At 37.9% G+C, this 21235-nt stretch overlaps 2 protein-coding genes across 2 annotated transcripts; both read right to left on the bottom strand.

Moving 5' to 3' along the window:
* Positions 1-1555: 1555 nt before the first annotated feature.
* On the bottom strand, positions 1556-2436 carry LOC108972652 (probable serine/threonine-protein kinase cdc7). The gene is made up of 2 exons (XM_018939336.1): positions 2150-2436; positions 1556-2033 (listed from the first exon to the last, which is right to left on the bottom strand). Exons 1-2 carry the CDS (start codon positions 2434-2436, stop codon positions 1556-1558), a joined length of 765 nt encoding a protein of 254 aa, XP_018794881.1.
* A 2992-nt stretch (positions 2437-5428) lies between these two features.
* Positions 5429-19902, bottom strand: LOC108972659 (UPF0428 protein CG16865). Its single transcript, XM_018939346.1, has 5 exons — positions 19824-19902; positions 19568-19768; positions 19363-19511; positions 5911-6171; positions 5429-5847 (listed from the first exon to the last, which is right to left on the bottom strand). Exons 2-5 carry the CDS (start codon positions 19686-19688, stop codon positions 5695-5697), a joined length of 684 nt encoding a protein of 227 aa, XP_018794891.1. The 5' UTR covers positions 19689-19768; positions 19824-19902; the 3' UTR covers positions 5429-5694.
* Positions 19903-21235: the final 1333 nt, after the last annotated feature.

Raw genomic sequence — 21235 nt, 5'->3', positions numbered from 1 at the left:
CTGATTTGTTGTTGATGGATGTAATATATAATTCCATCAATGTTTGCGAATTCTGAAAAATGAATTAATTTCGGGCCAGATATAGGCATATTATTCCAAGAATGCTTATAATCTGTCAAAATATGACCGTTTTCTAGAATTTGGAGTGGAGCGTTATTTTCGCGAATTGTTTCACATTATGCTGGATTAAAATTTAGTATTTTGATATTGTAATTATCAGAGGATTCTGATTTACAAATAAAATTGCTGAAAAAATTCTTGCATTTTGAAACTCTTTGCTATTGTAGAGTCTAGAATAATTTTACCATGCTTATGAGCAAAAGGGTATACATTAAATAATCTACATTTAGTTCCGAGTATTGGGTGTTTGTAAATTGTAATTATAGCTTGTTCTAAATAAGAAATATGGATATCAGAATATTCCAATACATTGATTAGTGGAAGATCTAACTAATCATGGTTTATTAATTCATGCACGTTATTCAAATTAAGTGTGCAAGAGTAAAAAATTTTATTTTTCAAGAAATTAATAGTATCTTTTATTGTTTGTAATTCGTTATATGTAAATTTCTCCTATTATTAAATTCTCATTTATTGCTTTAGAATCGAGTGATTTAATGCTTTTTTATTTGTTATTATTTTCTATTAGTTGATGTTTTTATTTCGATAACGTCGTCATGATCTGGTGTACCAGTTATAAATTTAAGTAACAGAACCAAGAAAGTTAAGTGATCTTTTGTTCCTATAGATATTTGGCATACGTTGATTTTTTAATGTTTCTATTTTATTAATTAATATTTTGGTTTCGGGCTGTTTTTCTAAATTATAGTAAGATCTCATTCTGTCTTTATAGGGCGCAAGTATTTTTGATAAAGTTGATATATGATACAGAAAGGAACTATTTTTATATATGTGTACAAATACAAAGAAAAAAGAATACAAATTTCAATTTGTTTTCTTTTAACAAAAAGGATAAATAAATAAACAAATAATGCAAGAAAGTAGTGTATTTCGAAAGTCGAATTGTGAGATTTGGATTTGGGAGCACGGGTGGTGGAGCACGGTGCTCGTTCTTTCCGTAGATGTGGTTGGCCGTGAGGAAACGATCGGCGCAAGTTATTCCACAAATGTTAAATAAAAAAAAACAAAAGGTTTCTTATAATAAATGTATTTTACAAATAATAAATTGGACAAAAACTTAGCACGTCTGGATCGGTGAGCGGTCGCAAAAGAAGAGAGCGCGCAACTTTTTAGTTATGGTTTAGTTGCGCGCGAATTAAAACTTCGAAAAAACTTCGAATAAGAGGAAAAGAAAAGATTGCTCTGCCAATACAGACGTGGCAAAGAAATTGGGTGGGGGCGGCGTCAACATTCTCAAGTTCGGTTCGGGAAATGCCGCTGGGATAAATCGAATCTCAGTCGGTCATTGCCATGCCGCCAATTTGCATAGAAGTCACCACCTTCCGAGGCCGGCGAGACGACTCGAGTGTAACTCGATCATGGGTAGGCGGTAAATGTGAGGTGTTGGCAGCCAGTGTACTTTATGGTACCGATATTATACGACACCGGACATTATATATCCCAGTGTCGATGAGTTGACCCCCTCTCCTTGATAATACRGCGTGCACCTGCTTGACGACGAACGTCTCGCCGACGCCTTCGCTTCGGATGGGGTGGCCGATGAGACGAATCGAGTCTCGAGACGAATCGAGTGTGGTATGCGGGAGAGGCATCGTTGGTCAGAGCTTTGCGTGTTACCGTCATGCACTGAGGTGGTCTGATTGTAGAAAATTCTGTTGGTCGAACTGTTGCTGCTGCTGTTGTTGCTGTCGTTTGCCACCACGGTCAATGTAGAAGAGCCGTTCGAGGTGGCTGTTTGGTTCAGAATGTTAGCCAAATGATGTGATGGTGTTGATGTCGGTGTAGGGGACTGTTGCGGTGGCTGATGCAGCTGATTTCCAGCGGTTGATGCTGAAGTTGTTGTTGTTGCGCTGCCACCCTTGGGTTGGACGCCATGGGTGACGAAATGTGCGCTAGAGACATAGACGGCTGCGTTATCGGCAGCTGTGCTTTATTCTGCGTTGACTGCTGCCGTTGTTGTTTTTGATGCTGTTGTGGTAATGGCTGTTGCCGCGGTTATGTCTGCGACTGAGGTTGCGACTGTGACTGAATCGCTGTCTGCGTCTGTGTTAGGATCTGGGTAGGCGTTGATGTCGGCGGTGGCTGTGACTCCAATTGTGAAATCTGTTGTTGTTGTAGTCTAGATTGGAGACTAGCTGGTGCATCTCGTGTCGCCGTTAACATTGCAGCAAACGGATCGCCTAGCAACTGGTGCTGGYGCTGCTGTTGATATGGTTGATGCATTTGTTGTTGGGGCGTTGTTGGATGATGTGGTGATAATTGTTTCTGTTGTCTTTTCGACTGCTGTTGCCGCATAGTCTGTTGATGGGGCGATTCTTATGCCTGTTGTGTAAATATGAAATTAGTATAATTTTGACTACAAAAATGGGATTGTGTTTGTTGTTGCGTTATTGTTGAATTTTGTGCCTCGCCTTTGCCATTTATTTTCACTTCTTCGGAGGGAACGGAACCTGTTAAGATTGAACCGAACACTGTACGTTGTGCAACAAGTGATCCGAAGATTTCCGACTTTACCCCAGTTAGAATGATTTTCGGGTAAAGATCCGCTCCAATCAACAAGTCAACCTTTTGACTCGTATAGAAATTATTATCCGTTAAGGGGATATTGCGCAACCTTTTTAAAGTTGAGGAGTTAATTGACCTGGATGGAAGCAGTCCAGTCAATTTTGGCAGTACCAACGCTTAAACTTTTGTTGCGGGGCGAACCAATTGTAATCGCGCATACCGATTGAACTCGTCCTGATACGGTATTATTCAATCCTGAAACTCGCGCGCTGACCTTTTTGCTTGCCAGATGTAAGCGTTTTTGTAGACTATTGCTTAAGAAGGTGGCTTCAGATCCCGAATCAATCAGGGCTCTGACAGTGAAGGCGCTCTTGTTGTGACATATGGTCACCATGGCTGTACCTAAGAGCATGCTTCGACTGGTAGGCACATTTGAAATATTGGTCTTAATAGAGGCCACATGAGATTTAGTAGAAATTTCAGTAGTGTCTGTGCTGTCGGATATCTCACCTATTTCCTCACTCTGATCCCGGTGAATCATAGAGGGACGTCTCTGTTTACATTTATTACAATTAAACATACTTCTACAATTTTTGACTTCATGTGAGTCTGATAAACAGTTAAGGCAGACGTGAAGTTTTCTGATAGCATTTAAACGTGCGTTAGGTTGCATCTTAATGAATCTTTGACAAGTTTTCAAAATGTCCGATTGAGATGAGCACAGTTTACATTTAATGTTGTTTTTCTTAGCGTGATGGAAATTGATGGGTTTGGATCCAATCCTTGACTGCAAGGTTGGTATCCGACCTTCACCATCAGCCGACTCAATATTAGGTTGAGTACTCAACTCGCCTTYGAGGTTTGATACTCTCTCAAGCGTTTTAACCCGTTTGGTTAGAAACTTGTCTAACTCAACCCATTTTGGSATCTCTGAATCCGAATCCAGAGATTGTTCCCAAAGCGACAGTGTATAGTCCGGTAGTCGGATAGAACACAAATACGTGAACATGGCATCCCAGCTATCTACATCGATGCCATGTATCTGTAAAGCTGATATGCAGCTATTTATCTCCCGCTGTAAATTTCTGAGTTCGGTCTCAGATTCTGTAGAAATGTGCAGGAGCTTGAACAATAAATTTAGTTGTGTGTGGAAAAGCACTCGCTTGTTTTCATACCTACACAACAAATTATTCCAAGCCAATGCGAATCCGTCATTCGTCGGTGGCGCTTTCGAAACAATAGCTTTTGCTTTACCTCGCGTTTTTTGATGTAAATGGAATAACTTTTCTACCGGAGATAGCCTTGGGTTATTCCCATATATAGCAGCAAATAAATCCCTAAATGAGGGCCATTGTAAAACATCGCCATGAAATATCTCAGTATTACATGTCGGTAAATTGATAGAATACCTCACGGGTTGAACGCCGTGAGGTTGTGCATGTGTTCGCCCATCAAGGCCGCGCAACACACMTAAGCRTGGTAACAGCTTGAATATTTAAGCTTAATGTCGTCAATTGAGCTTGTGTCGGAAGGATCCACTTTTGGCAAACACAACTTGTATTCTGACTTTACCTCTGCCCACAGAGATCTCAGTTCAGCTTGTTGTACTTCGAGAGAGTAGGCACTTTKGTTGTTTGCTGTTGGAGTAAAAGACTCCTCAAACTCCAGTAGAGCGTCTGCAGCTGTGGGATTCCATTGTTTTGGAAATTGAACCGGAACTGCAAAAATGTTGCACAAAATCGGATCTAAAACTTTGAAATTAAAATTTAAAATATTTGCAAATATGTTGCAAAAAGTTCAAAAGTTACAGAAGCACTCACGGACAAACTAAAAATTAGTAGTGCGTTGTTTCTGAGTGAAGCGTGAATTTTCGAAAGAACAAAAAAATTAATAAATTGAGTAAAGTATTTTCTCTAAGTATATATATATATATATATATATATATTTTTTTTTTTAATTTGTATGTGCTTGCTGGGTAATCGTCCCAATGCACTTGCACGCTAGTATTCGGATGACACAAACAAAATTGATGTGTGCTTAATTGCTTTATTTAAATGCGAATACAAATACAAAAAAAAATTCACAAGCACTTATTTGATGTATCCACTATTCACTTTCACTTTTGTTCACTGGGTTATTTTCGAACTATTTCGATTTCACCACTATACTCATTTGTTTGTTGGGATGGCTGCTTGCCTTTGCTGCTCTCCCTTTGCTGATTAGCCTGTGCTGCTTTGCCTTTGCTGCTCTTCCTTTTTTGCTTGGCCTTTGCTTTGGCATCTTGCCAAATACCGATGACCATATGAATCTAGTAATTCAATCTACTTTAGTCATCTTATTAATTTGGCGATGCCTCCTACATTATCGCTTTATAAGTCTATACTTATTATTATTAATACTTTTCACTTAAATCTATTTTAAGCATCTATTAATTTCTACCACTCATACATGCATTCAATTTAATTTCCATTATCACACATAATTCAACATAAATCATTCAACATAATTTTGAAATACACACAATTTAAGCATTATTCGTACATTTGCTGAATATAATACCATTTACTTGAAATGGAATAAATGAATTCGTACAAAAAATCTTTGCCAGATATCTACTTGCATAAAATCATTCATTCCAAAAATCCTTCAATAGCGAAAAAATACTAATGAATGAAAAAATAGTAGCGAACAAAATATTCGTTCCGAACGAAATATTGGTATAAACGAAAAAACTTCGAATAAGAGGAAAAGAAAAGATTGCTCTGCCGATACAGACGTGGCAAAAGAAATTGGGCGGGGGCGGCGTCAACAACTACTATTATCGACGCATTATTTGCTGCCACCAAATCTCGAAAAGGTGATTTTCAAGTTGCAATTAATTGCTGATTGTAGGATTTTAAACTTAATGTTCAACATTTTATGTTTCTGTCATTCATTTGGAAAAATTCATCTATACCTTTTTTATATATTACGTGTTTATATATTCCTTAAGAAATATCTGACTGGAATTATTATTTTCATGCAAAGTGGATATTTGTTTAAAAAAAATTATATATCAAGCAATGTTCCTCTTGCTTTCTTTGCAATGGGTGCTTCTTCTTTTTTATTATGTGAAGTCGAATCCGTCAACTTTCCACCTTTTCGTTGCAGTTGTTTCTCTATAATTTTTGCATTATTAGCGTAACTATCTGCAATTTCACGCTATATAAAAGGAAAAAAACACAAGTTAAAAACATTTAATAATAAGTATAATAATTTCCTTACAGCTTCGATTTCATCCTCTTCTTCGTCAATGGTTGACACAGTAACTGAACTGAATTTCCCCATGTGCTTTGTATGTCGGGTTACCATAATTTTTTCGCTAGTACCAAATCCAACACCCTCAATAGATGAATCGGCTGTCATTACTTCTTCTGACTCAAGAAAATTTTCCATCTTTTTGCGAACTAACGAGCCCCGAATAATAAATGTAACATCAGATGCTGGATCGTGGCGATAGTATAAAGGCAGACTGCAATGCTTACACTAAAGAATAGTTTATATTGAGAAGAATAATTCTATTTAATTCTCTATATATACATATGTAAAAGAAAGCAACAGTGGTCATACACTGTATTGGCATCTATCCCCAGATGACAATATTCGAACTACTCGTACTACTACAAACTTGAACAGAATGGATTTCGTTGTCGACAAGATTTGGATTATTCCGTATGCGCCACATATTTCAATATTCAAGACACATTCAGGGGTGTTGTGGAATCTGATAGTTGTCGGAATCAGAATTGAAAMWRAWAAAAAAAAAAAGAAGTAGGTGTCATGAATTCAGACATTATTGGTTTGATATTCGCAACAGAATGTGTATCGGTTTTGGTTTCACATAAACCAATTTGTTCGGTTTTGCTATCAGAAACAAAGCAAGAAGATAGTTGCTCAGAGATTTGAAATGTAAGTTAAGAAATCAAGTTATTTTATTATTATGAATTAATTTATCTTTATTAATATAGGGGAAAATATATATATAAAACACGAAATGTCTTAATTATTGAGTTTTGGAAAAAATACTGCCAGGTCGCAAATTCTATCGGAAACATAAAAAGTTCAAAGAAATTCATATTTGTTAATAACCAATGTTCTGGTTGAACTAAGAAAATTAATAAAGTTTATAATTCCAAAAGTGTTTAACATTTGAAAAAAAAGTTTTTTTGGACCAAAAACATTTTCTTTATGTTGTTTAAACATATGTTCAAACTTAGTTTTTTTTAGTTTAAATAGAAGATAATTTAAATCCAAAGATCATTAACTTTGCCTCAATTCCATACGACGTTTAGTTTTTCTTATCCTGCCCACCAATAAAAAAATCGTAAAAATTAAAAACCGAGAAATCTCTCGTCCGAGAAAAGCGCGATTTCGCTTTCTGCCTAAGCGCTCGTATACATACATATGTATCTGCTAAACGCCCGGTCACTATTTCCCTTCTAGCTTCGACAATATTTCGAATTCCATCTGCTGAGTCCCAACAAAAGGATGTTTGTGGTTTTTTAATGGAAGCAATTGATGACGGAAATAGTGGTTTGCATTTCCTGTATGCTCCCGGTGGAACTGGTAAGGTCCCATATTATTGCAAAAAAATCCGCAATGACCAAAGTTTTATAAGCACCGAAAATCTTCATTAATGCACAATGGTTCATAAACGAGCATTAGAAACACTTAACCGAACATTGAAAGATCTACGCGATGACTCGAGATGTTTTGGATGAGCAATAATTCTATTGTCTGGTGATTTCCGCCATAAACTGCTAGAAATTCTAATGTCAACGGCGCTTGATTCAAATCATAAAATCTATGACGCTCTATGAAGATTACCCTGTCTATATTTTAAAACCAGTAAATCTAAAAGATAATGCTACACAAGGGAGCTATGTAAACGTAGTGAGAGGCAACACTGCACAAATGCAATTGCCCTAAAACCATCCAAATGGAAGCGTTGAAAGTATGATTTTCAAAATATGATTAGAGATAATCAAAGCACAAAAACATACGTTGCAAACTTTTTTAAATAAAAAATTTTAATTTTGAACACTTGTATATGGCATGCTAACGGTGTTTACCAACATAAATTGGAACTTATTAGATTTCTAGATGAAAATAATATAGATGTAATGCTATTGTCAGAAACTCATCTTACGAATAAAAAAAACTTCATTATACCAAGATTTAGAGTCTATGTTACAAACCACACAGATGGAAAGACACATAGTAGAACAGCAGTGTTGGTTAGAAAACGATGAAATCAATTTAATTAGAATCTCATGCTACAGAGCAGTTACATACTACAATAATATCTATAAGCAAGTAAGGAAGGGCTAAGTTCGGGTGCAACCGATCATTTTATACTTTTGCAACTTGCAAGAACCAAATCCAGGGAAGTACTTTAAGGTGTAAAACCAATCATATAGAGTAAAGACAACTGGACGTTCAAAAATCCTCATTTTAGTTATAAATGGGATAGGTTAAGTTTTCAGTCAAATTTATCTATTTTAGGTACAACGATACACTGTAATGAATAAAACACTCATATTGACCGGTATGTGCGGTAGAAAGTCACCCCGAAGATCGAAAATCTTTACACTAGGTAGAAGGTGGCTAATTTCTGACATACAGACATACTATTATAAGAGACGGATTATCCCTTAATTTCAGTTATACTGTGCCCAAAAAATTAGGTGACATTGTATTTATTTTGAAAATTCTTTATTTATTCTTCCAAATCAATTTCATCCCCTTCAAAGTAATCCCCACTAGATGTAGTACATTATGCCAACGGATTTTCCAATCTTCGAAACACCGGTTGTAGTGTCAATTTCCGGGATGGCCTTCAGTTCCATCTTCGCTGCGGCTACAATATCGTATAAAAACGGTGTCCCCGGAGCGGTCTTTTGAGCTTGGTGAACAGCCAGAAGTCGCACCTCGCCAGATCAGGTGAATACGGTCGTTGCGGAACGATATGGGTTGAGTTTTTGGCGAAATAATCATTTAATGCAAATTCTTTGCTCAACAAATTTCGACATCGCCAAAAACGAAAAACTTACTTTTAGCAGCTCACAAAACGACACGTATGTGAGCTAATGAATATTTTGACATAAATGTGACTGACAGTACTACCAACCTAAAAAATAATAATTCTCCAAATCCTTCGACGCGCGCAGTTTAAATTCAAATGTCACCTTATTTTTTGGGTCAGTGTGTGACCAACATTTTCGGTCAAAAGTCAACTAAAGGTATCGGGGTCTAAATATTCGGTACCTATGAGTTTGAACAGTTTTTATTGGATTTAAACAGTTTTTGGTCATAAGGTGGCACACACTAAACACATTATTCGTGCAATGTATTATCCCGTTATATAAATTGCTTCTTGATTTGCGTACTGGAAACTAAACGAATCAAGTGGAATTTAAAATTCTGCTATACTATTGTGATCAAATTGAAAGGGGAATTTTGTCATTTCATCTCATTCAAAGTAATCCAGTCACGCTGCAATACACTAATGCGAACGAGTTTTCAAGTCATCATAGCACTTAGAAAATTCTCCATCGTGATTCCCGTCAAAGCATTCTTTGCTTCAGCTTTTACGGCCGTTGACAGCTAATTAGAAACGCTCGCTTTTCTGTAGTTGGTTGATAAGTATAATGATAAAATATTTTGATATACCATTATTTATATTCCTAAAAGTTTGCGTTACTCTATATACTACTAAATTCACTCTGTTTTGTAGTTGTGAAATTAAAGTTCTTTTAACTTTTCCCAAGTAGTAAATGCGTTACGATATAGAAGGCGACAGCTGATTAGAAATATTTTTTTTTTTTTGTAAGTATTAGAATTCCTTCTGGTGCTAATTTTTATTAGCAATATTAGTGATTTAAGGTAAGGATGTGTTTGAAAGTTGTGGTTTAAAATATATTAAAATTTACTGTTCAATTTTTTTTAATGAGAAAAAGCTATTGCTGAACACCTACTCTTCGTAGATACATTTTCAACCTTCGTCGGTCTGGAAAGATGTGAAAAGAAATAAGATCAGATACTAAAAAAAAATTGTTTTGAATGTCCTTAAGCAAATACAGAATTCTAAAACTATTTTCAATATTGCACGCAAAGAAAAACGTTAAAAAGCTTCAACAGAAATATACCGTAGACCTACTACTGTCTCCCGAGGAGACCCAAAAACAAGACTGACATTCTACGTGAAATTCAAGGCGAATACCATGTCCAAATATGCAAGAGAACAATTGCCCGGCGTTTGGTCGAGTCTGGACTTCACGGCAGGGTAGCACGCAAGAACCCTTTTGTCAACTCTTTTTGGTCTAACACAACAAATCAACAGAAGTATGTCGTTTGGAACGATGTAACAAAAATTAATCACTTGGGTTCTGATGGTCGAAGGTATGTTCGCCGTCCAATAATTCGAGAATTTGATCATCGCCATATTCCACGAGTTGTTGTTGTTGTTTTAACGGTTATCTAATCCGAGTTGAGAATGTAAGGGTCAATTCCGTTGTCGTCGACGTCATCTAACGGGAGGCACAAGAAACGTGCTGTTTCGACCTGGTCAGACCTAAAGGAGGAGGGTGTTAGATGAGTGGGGTTTGTGGTTCATGCAAAGAGGTGGTCAGTATCATGCGTCGCATGCAGGGCATTGGGTATGTCAGGGTCTATTCTGGATTGGTAGAAGTTTAACCTGCTACAATATTCAGAACGAAGTTGCACTAGGGTCACTCGATGCTAATGGTAGGCATCTTGCCGCGGTGCAGAGGCTTAGTCGCACGGCATACTCGGCACCCCCCAACCGGTGTGGGTGGTGCTGACTAGCAAATAAGAACTACCACCTCCTAATCCAGGGTGTCATGCGACCTGTGCCCATTGGATGATTTGCAGCCAGGAGAAACATTCGGCTGTATTCTAACAGAGCCTCCCAAGTTACTCAGACTCGGGTGAGTCTCATCGGGCAGAGGCCGGTGGTGCACGCAGGAGGGGAGGGCAGAGATATCTCCCTAAAGCAGACAAACCAGGCGGGTGCGATGACCCTCTAAGGAAGGCCAATAAGCGGTGCCTCCCTCAAGTGGTATCTGCGGTTTTTCCGGGACGGGATGACCCCCGAAGCGGCGGAATCCCTGGCCAAGAGGAGATACGCAGATACTGGGATATTTCCCACAAAAGAGTGTGGTAAGCTCACGGTGCTCCAAAATCTCTTCTTGGAAGAAGTATTCAGAGGCGATGAATACGCGGCATCCTTTCTTGGGGTAGAATTCAGAGATGGCATGTTGCAGGTGGACTGTATGGACGAGTTGTCCGCCAACTGGCTGCGGGAATTTGCCCCAAAGCTAGGAGGCTGGACCGGTCCAGTCCCCTGTGCAAAAAGGGCGGGGAATCTGCCGGTCAGGCACAGGATGACAATGTTGTTCCCCCGCAGCGTGGACAAGCCGTACGAGTTTGCCCTCGGTCTGATTAAGAACCAGAACCAGAACAGTAAGAGGAAAAAGGTGACCTACGAGGATGGAGATTGTACCTGTACATTGATGACGAATCGTACAGGTACGYCCGTGCTGCAAGCTTCCGCCTGTTTTACAGGTTCAGCTTGGTGGTCCTGAGGCCGCACAAGCTCGTGACCACAAGGAGCAAGGAAGCAGGGAAGGCTGTCACTCAGCCGAGCGGCAGAGGGTCTAAACAGGACAAAACGGTGGAAAACAAGGTGGTGGAGAGGATGCAGGTGGACGAGGTGGCAAAACAACGGAGCGTGAGCGCTGAGCTGACTGCGCTAGTCGCAACCGCTGACGTCCCGGTTGCCCAGGAAGCCGAGCTACCCTCCAGCCACTGACTCCTCGAGGGACTAGGCGACCATGTGCACAGCAGGGCGAATGACGGAGGGGATGTGGACATGCCCCCCCTCGCGCCACTACTTTAATGGCCGTCGACGTGGAAATCGCCCAAGTAAATCTACATCTCGCGGCGGAAGCCTCGGCAGTCATAACGAGCAGGTTCACAATGGATAAGTTGGACATTTTGCTGATCCAAGAACTTTGGGTCTATAAAGGTGAGGTCGAAGGCCTCAAGACGGTACACAAGAAGGTTATCTGGGACCTCTCTAGTGGGCGACCAAGAGCATGCATAGTAGTCAGGAATAATGTCGACTTTTTCTGTATTTCAGAGTTCCTGACGCAGGAYTTGGTGGCGGTACAGGCCAGAGACTGGGAAGGCAGAGACTTCGTCCTGGCATCAACCTGCTTCCCAGGGGAGGCAGCAGTAGCACCCCCTGAAGTGGTGGTAAGGCTAGTGGAGTACTGCCAGAGGTACAGGCTGCCCCTCATTATCGGATGCGACACGAACGCTCACCATGTAGAATGGAAAAGCACGGACTGCAACACAAGCGGTGAGTCTCTATTAGAATATGTATTAGGTAGTAATTTAGCTATTGAAAATGTGGGTTGCGAACCCACCTTTATAAATATAAGGAGGAGGGAGGTGTTGGACATCACCTTCAGCAACGAGCATGCAAATGGTTGGGTCTTAAGGTGGAGGGTCTCAACGGAGCCCTCCCTGTCAGACCACAAAATTGTAAGGTTCGCACTGAAGGTTGAGGTCAGCACCCCAAGACGCAACCCTCGAAGGACCAACTGGAGTGCCTTCAGCGTAATGCTACAGGATGAATTAAATAGGGAGAGGCAGACCGATGATAGCGTTACGGGCCCGGGAATAGAAAGCGGAGTGTTGGTACTGAACGAGTCTATCACTAAAGCTTACAATGGAAGCTGCCCCCTAATAGTCAACAAGGCAAAACGTACAGGCGTCTGGGAAGAATACAGGAGCTACCTAACCCTCTACAATAAGGAGATTAGGTCAGCAACACAAGCCAGCTTCAGGAGTTTCTGTGAGAAGGTCTCCTCCACACCAGAAGCGGCGCGACTGCACAAGGCTCTGGCTAGTGGGAAGACTAACACGGAGCTAGCCATCAAAAGAAGTGACGGGACTTTTACGACCAGGGCGGAGGACAGGGCGACAGAGCTTCTGCGTGCTCACTTCCCGGAGACCATCCCGGTGGACCAATGTCTACCTGTGTGCGAACATAGGCCATCCCGCTTGGATTGGGTAACTGCTAGGCAATTAGTCACTGCGGACTCGATCAAGTGGGCAATGGCCTAGTTCGAAAAATTCAAGTCTCCAGGGGTGGACGGTATCTTCCCAGCGCTTTTGCAATAGGGTGAACAGCCTCTGCTACCTCACCTTGTTCGGCTGCTGAGRGAGAGCCTCGCAATGGCGTACATCCCTGACCCATGGAGGACGGCTGAGGTGATCTTCATACCCAAAGTAGGAAGGTGGTCGAAGATGCGCCACGCTCCAGAAGGCCTGTCGTCGAAAATTGCGATCAAATCGCTGAATTGGTCGAAAGAGACCGGCTTAGTAACAGCGGTAGCATCGGTCAAGAGCTGGGCATGAGTCATCAAATCGTTATAAACCATTTGAAGAAGCTTGGAGACACTAAGAAGCTCGATGTATGAGTGCCACACGAATTGACGCAAAAAAACATTTTTGACTGTATCGACGCATGCGAATCGCAATACGTAAGGCGCAAACGGTCGTGGTCGAAAAGCGGCCCAGACGTTGACCAAGCCTGGATTGACGCCAGGAAGGTTCTTCTGTGTGTTTGGTGGGATTGGCAGGGGATAATCCACTATGAGCTGCTCCCCTATGGCCAAATGCTCAATTCGGACCTGTACTGCCAACAACTGGACCGCATGAAGGCAGCACTCATACAGAAGAGGCCATCATTGTCTGCCATCAGGACAACGCCAGCCAACGCCAACACATCTTTAGTGACGCGAAAGAAGCTCCGGGAGCTCGGATGGGAGGTTCTTTTGCATCCACCGTATAGTCCGGATCTCCCACCAAGTGATTACCACCTGTTTCTGTCCATGGCGAACGCGCTTGGTAGTCTGAAGTTGGACACAAGAGAGTCTTGTGAAAATTGGCTTTCCTAGGTTTTTTCCAATAGGGAAGCGACATTCTATGAGAGGGCATTATGAAGTTGGCATCTCGTTGGGAACGCGTCATCGAACAAAACGCCGCATATTTGACTTGAATCGCATTATTGTAACCAATTTTATTATCAATTGAAAATTCAATAAAAAATACCGCAAGACTTTTTTGACTTATTATATATATCGTCGGTCGAAGGCGGCAACGCGGAAAAGAATACTACGCGAAAGCAGAGAACGTATATTTATAGAGAAGGTCCAACAACGGACAAGCGTGTGAACTGTCAAAAGCTAACAAAATGAGATGAGCGTGTTTCACACAATTAGCTAAGGAGAAGAAATTTTAAGTGGCACGTGAACAGAGCTGAGCATTCAATGAAAATATGCTGAGAAATATACATTCTTACTGCAGACGTATGTTAGATTTTGGATATAATTTTATACGTTTACATGCAATCATATTAATGATATGATTATCATTTTGCGCATTTCTATGAATGTATGCATAAATTAGAACATTCTAATTAAATTATCCTATTTTTAAAACAATATTTGTAGTTAATATGCAAATAAGAGTTGATTATTAAATATTTCTTATGTTTGAGAATATAATATAATTATATGAATATGTTTGTAATTATGGTATATACATATGTATGTATTATATATGAGATACTATCATAATACCCTAAAAAATTAATATATTACAATAATATTGTATGAAAATTACATTTCTTCAATTAAATTTGTCGATATGACAGCCAAATAGTTGATGGCCAAATTTGTAGAAAAACACACAACAACAACATTTTCATTCATGAACATTAGCGCGCTTTCAACAGGCAAAGTCGCTTCATTCATAAAAGCAAACACCATCACATCTCCCCGAACAAGCCTTTGCCTACAACCGTATTTTCGCGACGATGGCAAAAGCTAAAAATCATAAATTGAACAATTTCTGATATTTGCATGAGAAGGAAAAAGTGACAAAACCGCAAATATAAGTATTCAAATATATTAGAATAAAATTGACAACATAGTTTATTTGTCGATTTTCAAGTCAAGAGATGTATCAAAGAAAATATTCAATATTCCTCTGATTTATGTGTTCAGTAAATACTGGTTAAGTTGTACTCCGCTTACATGAAAACCATCCCTCTTAACAGCCTATATCATGCAGCTTCTCACGTTTTTTGAAATACATAGAAATTATTGTTTTAAGTATCACTCGCTTAAGTGTCCGCACTCGCTTATGTGCCATATAATATTTTTATTCTTAACAAACCACAAAAATCTGTATCTTTGATTGTGGCACATAACCGGGTGACTGTACTTGTCAAGGAATGTAAAGAATATTTTTACGCGGCTTCCAAAAATCTGCGTTGATATGTATACAAGCTCATACAGAAACATACATATATTTGCGCTGCTTTCTGGAGAAGTTGTTACAGCGGAAAGGGAAGCAGTTTCAATTGGCGATCGTTCGTTTGTGTTTTCGGCTCAGCTCGGGTAGCAATTCCGACACAATGTTGTGACGCTTTGTCGTCGCGTCACTCTTTCGACACATTGAATCTTTGACAAAACATGGGCTTCGCCATTGGTTGTCCGTGTCAACGGAAATTTCGCCTGAAATAATATGCATATATACATATTTACATACAAAGTTGTGTGTGGACAAATGTACAAACATTATGCGTATGGTTCGTTTTGTTTACATGCACACATAATTACATACGTGAATATGTGCGAACATATTATCAAAACATTKAAAGGCCTGCAAATAATTATGTAGGTGTGTATATAAATATGTTCATATGTATATATCTTATCAAGCCTAATTAATTAAATAATTAGGTAATACTACAAATATGATGTTATTATATATTTCCAAAGATTTCATTCATCATGAAATAGTTTAATTTTTACGTACATATGTATACATGCTATACGCAGAGTCGTTTGCGCATTGTAAATATGCGAATCTGTACTTAACATTGCAAATAGCATAACTTTTCTCATTTAACACTGAAAAGGCTCAATTCTGCTATTTTCGTGTCCCCTGATGTTAAATGTGGTGAAAYACGCTAATAATTTTTCTGTGGTGTGGTGAAACACGCTCATCCAAAACAGTAAATATCCCTAAATTTTCGACATCGTGAACCTTCTCCTTAAATATACGTTCTGTGGCGAAAGTAATTCGTTCACCGTGGGTATTCGCTATTTTTTAGAGCCCGGTCGAAAGGCGCCAATTCAAAACCGAGTACTACGCGAAAGTACTTCGGTCAACCCGATATGATATAAATTTATAATATTATCATGGAGTTTTACTTATTTGTGTTTATTAGATATAAATCACATATTATACATACATATATGTATATGGAAAAAGTGTTTACAACTCAATTATAAATTGAAAAATGTTGGAAAGTATTTTTTATTGGAGTTAATATAGAAAAAAATTCGCACAAAAAAACAAACAAAGAAAATTCGTTAGAAATCCTACATATTTGCTGTTTAAGAAGTGGCAACGCTCGTTTTCCTCATAATTGTAAACAATCTAACCTTCTCAACGATGATTGTGCGAAGTCATTTTTAAAGTAGCAAATTTAGGTAACATTTAATAAAATAAAAAAGAAATGTGAACTTATTTCAATGTTTGGAGAATATATATAGTAAAACAAAGAGAAATATCATGTGCTTTTAGAGCAATTTCTGAATTATTTTAAAAATACGTTATTTTTACCATATACCTAATCCAGAGAAGCATCCTTAGCGCACATACCACATTCCTATGGAAATTCGTGTTTTTACTCCTCCGCCAAAATAATCAGAATCGTGCTTCTCCAGAGGAGAAATATGTAAATATAAAGTTGCTAACACGTATATATTTTTTTTAAATATTCGCTTTAAAATTGTATAAATTGCACAGGGTATTTCTCAATGTTTAACTAACATTAGGCCCCAAATATGGTTATCTGTAGTACTAGATTCCATCATAAGAAGATACATCAAGCTACCTGGCTGTCTCCTGAACAAAAACTCACCAAGCAGATCGATCATGTTGTGATAGACGGAAAACACATCTCCAGTGTTTTAGATGTGCGTGTGCTCCGAGGTGCTAATATCGACTCGGACCACTATCTTGACCAACCAACACAAGGAAGGTTCGACGTTGAGAAGCTGCAATCACAACAGACAGCCGAACGACTTTCTACTTTGCTTGCACTCCTGCTCTCTGAGAGCACTCGTCAACAACTCGGTATAAGGGACGGCATTTCAAACTCCCTACGTACAGCTGCAACCGAAACCATTGGCGTGGCGTGATGCAGCGGAGAGAAAACAGGCTGCCTACCTCGCAACGTTACGATTGACCACAACACGTGCAGGATGGGATAGATACTGAGAGTTAAAGAGGGAAGCGAGACGCATTTTCAGACAGAAAAAGAAAGAGGCTGAAATGCGTGAGTACGAAGAGCTTGATAAGCTGGCCGACAGGGGTAATGCTCGAAAATCGAATACAAAAAAAATGCGGCGGCTTACAGAAGATTTCAAGACCGGAGCATACTCTTGTAGAACGCCCAAAGGTGATCTAGTCACCGATGCCCAGACTATACTTCAATTATGGAGGGAACACTTCTCAATTTTATTTTGTAATATTTCACCTAAATTTATTAATTTAAAAATCACTTAGCGAACTCGGCGTTGCAAAGGTTGGATTGTTTACAATTATTACGAAAACGAGCGTTGCCACTTCTTAAACACCAAATATGTAGGATTCTTAACGATTTTTCTTTGTTTGTTATTTTGCGGGATCCTTTTTTCTACATTGATTATAATAAAAAATACTTTCAAAAATTTTTTAAGTTATAATTGAGTTGTGAAAACTTTTTCCACATATACATTTGATATATAGTATGTGCATATATGTATAATATGTGATTTATATTTAATAAACACATATAATTAAAACTCTATGATAAGATCGTATTATAAAATTTATATAATATGATGTCGGGTACTTTAAAAAAATAACCCTGGCCGAGCGAATACCCGGGTGGACTGAAGTACTTTTGCGGAGTACTCCTTTCTGCGTTAAAAATAAATAAATATATTTAGTTTTTGTTATAAAGTGGTTATATTTGTTGGTTACATGCACTCATATTCAAATAAAATTTGAGTTTTCGTTATAAAATGGATAAAATTTAGTTATTATATCTGCCAGCGATTTCCATTTATGTTTGATTATACATTGTTTTGTATTTTAGGTGGCGATACATAAATTTTTAAATTTAAAATATGAGTTTTGGATATAAAGTGTTATATTTGTTGGTTCATGCACTCATATTGAACGAAAATTTGGCCTTTCGTACTGTACTAATATACTTTACACTTTATTACGTAATATTATTATATAACATTACTTATACATATGTATATACAATATTATCATATAATATTACTAATATATATATATATACCTGTATATAATATTACTTATTTGTTTAACAAATTTAAAAAAGAAAATATCCCTATGCATGAATGGAGGAATTTTTGCGAAAAAGAGGAATTTCAGCGAATTGCCCTATAATCACAGGGCAGCGCTCCATTTCGTCGTAAATTTTGGTAAACAAATGGGGTTAAAACAAGTATAAAATGTAATTTTTCAAATGCAGATATTTTAGGTAAAAAAACATGCTAAAAGTGTAAGATATGCAGTTATTTACAAGTTTATAGTGTAATTTAATTAATTTGAAGTGAAAAATGGGAATAAAGTGTGTTTGCGGTACCTATACATTATATTTTTTATCAGGAGGACTTCCTCTTTCCAACGGTACCTTCAGGTCGCGGCGCCAAAAAAATCGGAATTGTGCCCATGTGTTCTTAGTGCAAATTTTTGAATTTTTAAACGTAAATATTTTAAAAAACATTAGTTATTTTTGTATTGTTTTTGGATATTCTTCCTCTGGAAAAGTTCTCCTATCCCTCGCATACCCCATTTCTACGGAAATTCGGTTTTTTTACTCCTCCGCCAAAGTAATCGGAATCGTGCCCCATTACAAAATATGGTAACACCAATTCTTTGCTTGTTTACAACCACTTTCTTATTATATGTATAAATGTATCTTTACTAAAGTTTGATATGGAATTAAAGTTATTTTTGCACTATTGAATATAAAATTAGAAACGAATTAGTGTAGTGTTAGTGGATATAAAAGTATAAAATTTAAGTAAAAAGCATTATAAATCGGAGAAGCACGCATAAATAGTTGATTTTCTGAACATTAAATGCAAATATCTCAAAAACCATTAGTCAGCGGCATATATGTATGTATTCTTGATCTGGAGGACTTTCTATATCCGTACGTACACATTTTAACCCCAAAATCCGGGAATGCTATTCTAAATCGCAGCCAAATTTTATTTTACTCAAAAAACACACATATTCCTAAGGGTAGTAAATTGTATCAACTCGTTCAAAATATTTCCCACTACCCCCTAATTTTATTCTAATGTTTGCAAATTTTTGTTTGTTTTACTCTACGAGCCCAACATAGCTTTTACCTAGTACATACTAATACCTAATACACCGGATTTTTTGTATTTACTTAATCTGAAGGACCCTCTATATCATACATACTCATGTTAACCCGGAAATCGGGGGGATGCTATTCTTAAATTTACCACGTACATTTAAGCGAAATTGCTCTTCGTATCCTTTTTCCCGTTTAATATATAGAGAATGTCCTTCTTGAAAAGCTAGTTTATGCGCATGCTTTTTACCATCAATAACACGCGCTCCATCCGCAGGCCGCAGTGGTAGGATATCAATGGTACAATCTGGCGTATAAATTAGAAAAATGTGAAATTTGAAAGGCATATTTAATTTTACTAACCGAGGATTAATGTCAGTTTCCCACAAAGGCAGTAGTATATGTTTAACGGTTTTTCTTCATTATATTCTTCTTGATCTTTAGAATCAGAGCACACAATACTACGCGAAACAACTTTAGGCATTGTGAAAACTTTGGAGTATTGCTTTAGACTTTGTAGATTTCGCAGCAAACATTAATTCACAAAAAGTCAGTAGGGTCATCCTACATGCGTTAATCTTAATATTAGGTGCAATTTGTAAAAATACTCATAACTCACAGCAAAAGTTTTGAGGAACACGCAAACACATATTCGCCTTTACATTCTTCTACATTACTTCGATTAAATTACAACATCGATTTCCGATAATTTTACAACAAATCATGACTGGACTATAAAAGTGTGTTCACACCAAGAATGATAGTATAGCTTATTATACTTTGAAAGTGAATTCGAATTGTGTTTTCGGTAAATGTTCAGGAGAGCGGCTTTTCCGAAAACGTGCACCAATTTTCACGGGAAATGTCTTAAAATTAGAATCCAATTTATGAATATATGTGGCACCTTATCTATTTTTATGTTTTTTTACAATATAACCAATAAAAAATATTACGATTTTGCACGATATTTACGCTATAAATGGCATCACTGTTCGAAATTCAATTGGGCACTAGGGATACAAGCAGTGATCGGTTTCGAAATATCGATACTCTCGATATTCGAAACTGAACAAGAATTGATAAAAATGTAGTTATTTATTATCAAAATATTAGAGGTCTTAATACAAAACTTTCTGATTTGTATTTAAACAGCATTCATTGTCACTTCCAAATCATTGCTTTCACAGAGACTTGGCTAAAGACTCACATTTTTGATAATGAAAACAGTGAATTCGAAATCTATAGATATGATCGGCTGAGCAGAAAAGACCATGGTACACCTCTACCGTGGAAAAGACGGTGGTGTCTTGTTTGCTGTTAAGTCATCAATTCCATCTTAAGAAGTCGATGTTCTGCATGCAGACTTCATAGAATTTAAGTGCTTTCGAATTTGTGCTAATAGTGGCCATATCTACTTAAATTTGTCTTATATACCGCCTCTCTCGGATATATCTGTTTATATGCAGCATGCTTCATTAATATGTTTATGTAATGTTTTCTCAATGGCTAACAATACTGATTCCATGATTGTTTTGGGGGATTTCAATTTACCGTGCTATCATGGAAAACTATAGATGATCACACCATTCCTATTAGTACTCGCTTATGTTTTAACGAGTTCTTAGTTGAAATGTCGGGATTGGGTCTTACCCAAATTAATTTAATTTCAAACCAGTTCTTAGATCTGGTTTATTTTGATAACGCTTCAATGTTTTCCGTTATCCGATGTGATCCTTTGGTTCGGCCAGAGAACCCGTATCATCCTGCTTTGAAAATGGATATCGAAATCATAGCTAACTTTGCTCATAATAATGTGCTGAATACAATGCTCGAGACAGACTGCAAACGATATCTGTCAAATATTAAAATACACACGTTCTTATGGACGGACCTATTTTGACAGCTGCACGACTACACAACGGCAGGCCGACAGTTGTCGTTCTCGCTAACTTCAATTTTATCCTATATTTGACAACGACAGTAGGACGACAGTAGAGTTGACAGTAGAATGGAAGATAGAGAGATGAGGTA

The sequence above is a fragment of the Bactrocera latifrons genome, unplaced genomic scaffold (genome assembly GCF_001853355.1).
Source record: "Bactrocera latifrons isolate USDA-ARS-PBARC rearing strain unplaced genomic scaffold, ASM185335v1 scaffold_412, whole genome shotgun sequence".
Classification (NCBI taxonomy): domain Eukaryota; kingdom Metazoa; phylum Arthropoda; class Insecta; order Diptera; family Tephritidae; genus Bactrocera; species Bactrocera latifrons.
The sequence above is the reverse complement of the archived record's forward strand: the minus strand, read 5'-3'. Positions and strand labels throughout refer to the sequence as shown.

What these genes read in the sequence shown, in the direction of transcription:
- LOC108972659 (XM_018939346.1), bottom strand. Translation starts at nt 19,688, where the DNA reads ATGCCTAAAGTTGTTTCGCGTAGTATTGTGTGCTCTGATTCTAAAGAT. An exon ending in GAAACTGACATTAATCCTCG is followed by an intron (nt 19,512 to 19,567) that starts GTTAGTAAAATT and finishes TTTATACGCCAG; the next exon opens with ATTGTACCATTGATATCCTA. An exon ending in AAGAGCAATTTCGCTTAAAT is followed by an intron (nt 6,172 to 19,362) that starts GTACGTGGTAAA and finishes ACTATTCTTTAG; the next exon opens with TGTAAGCATTGCAGTCTGCC.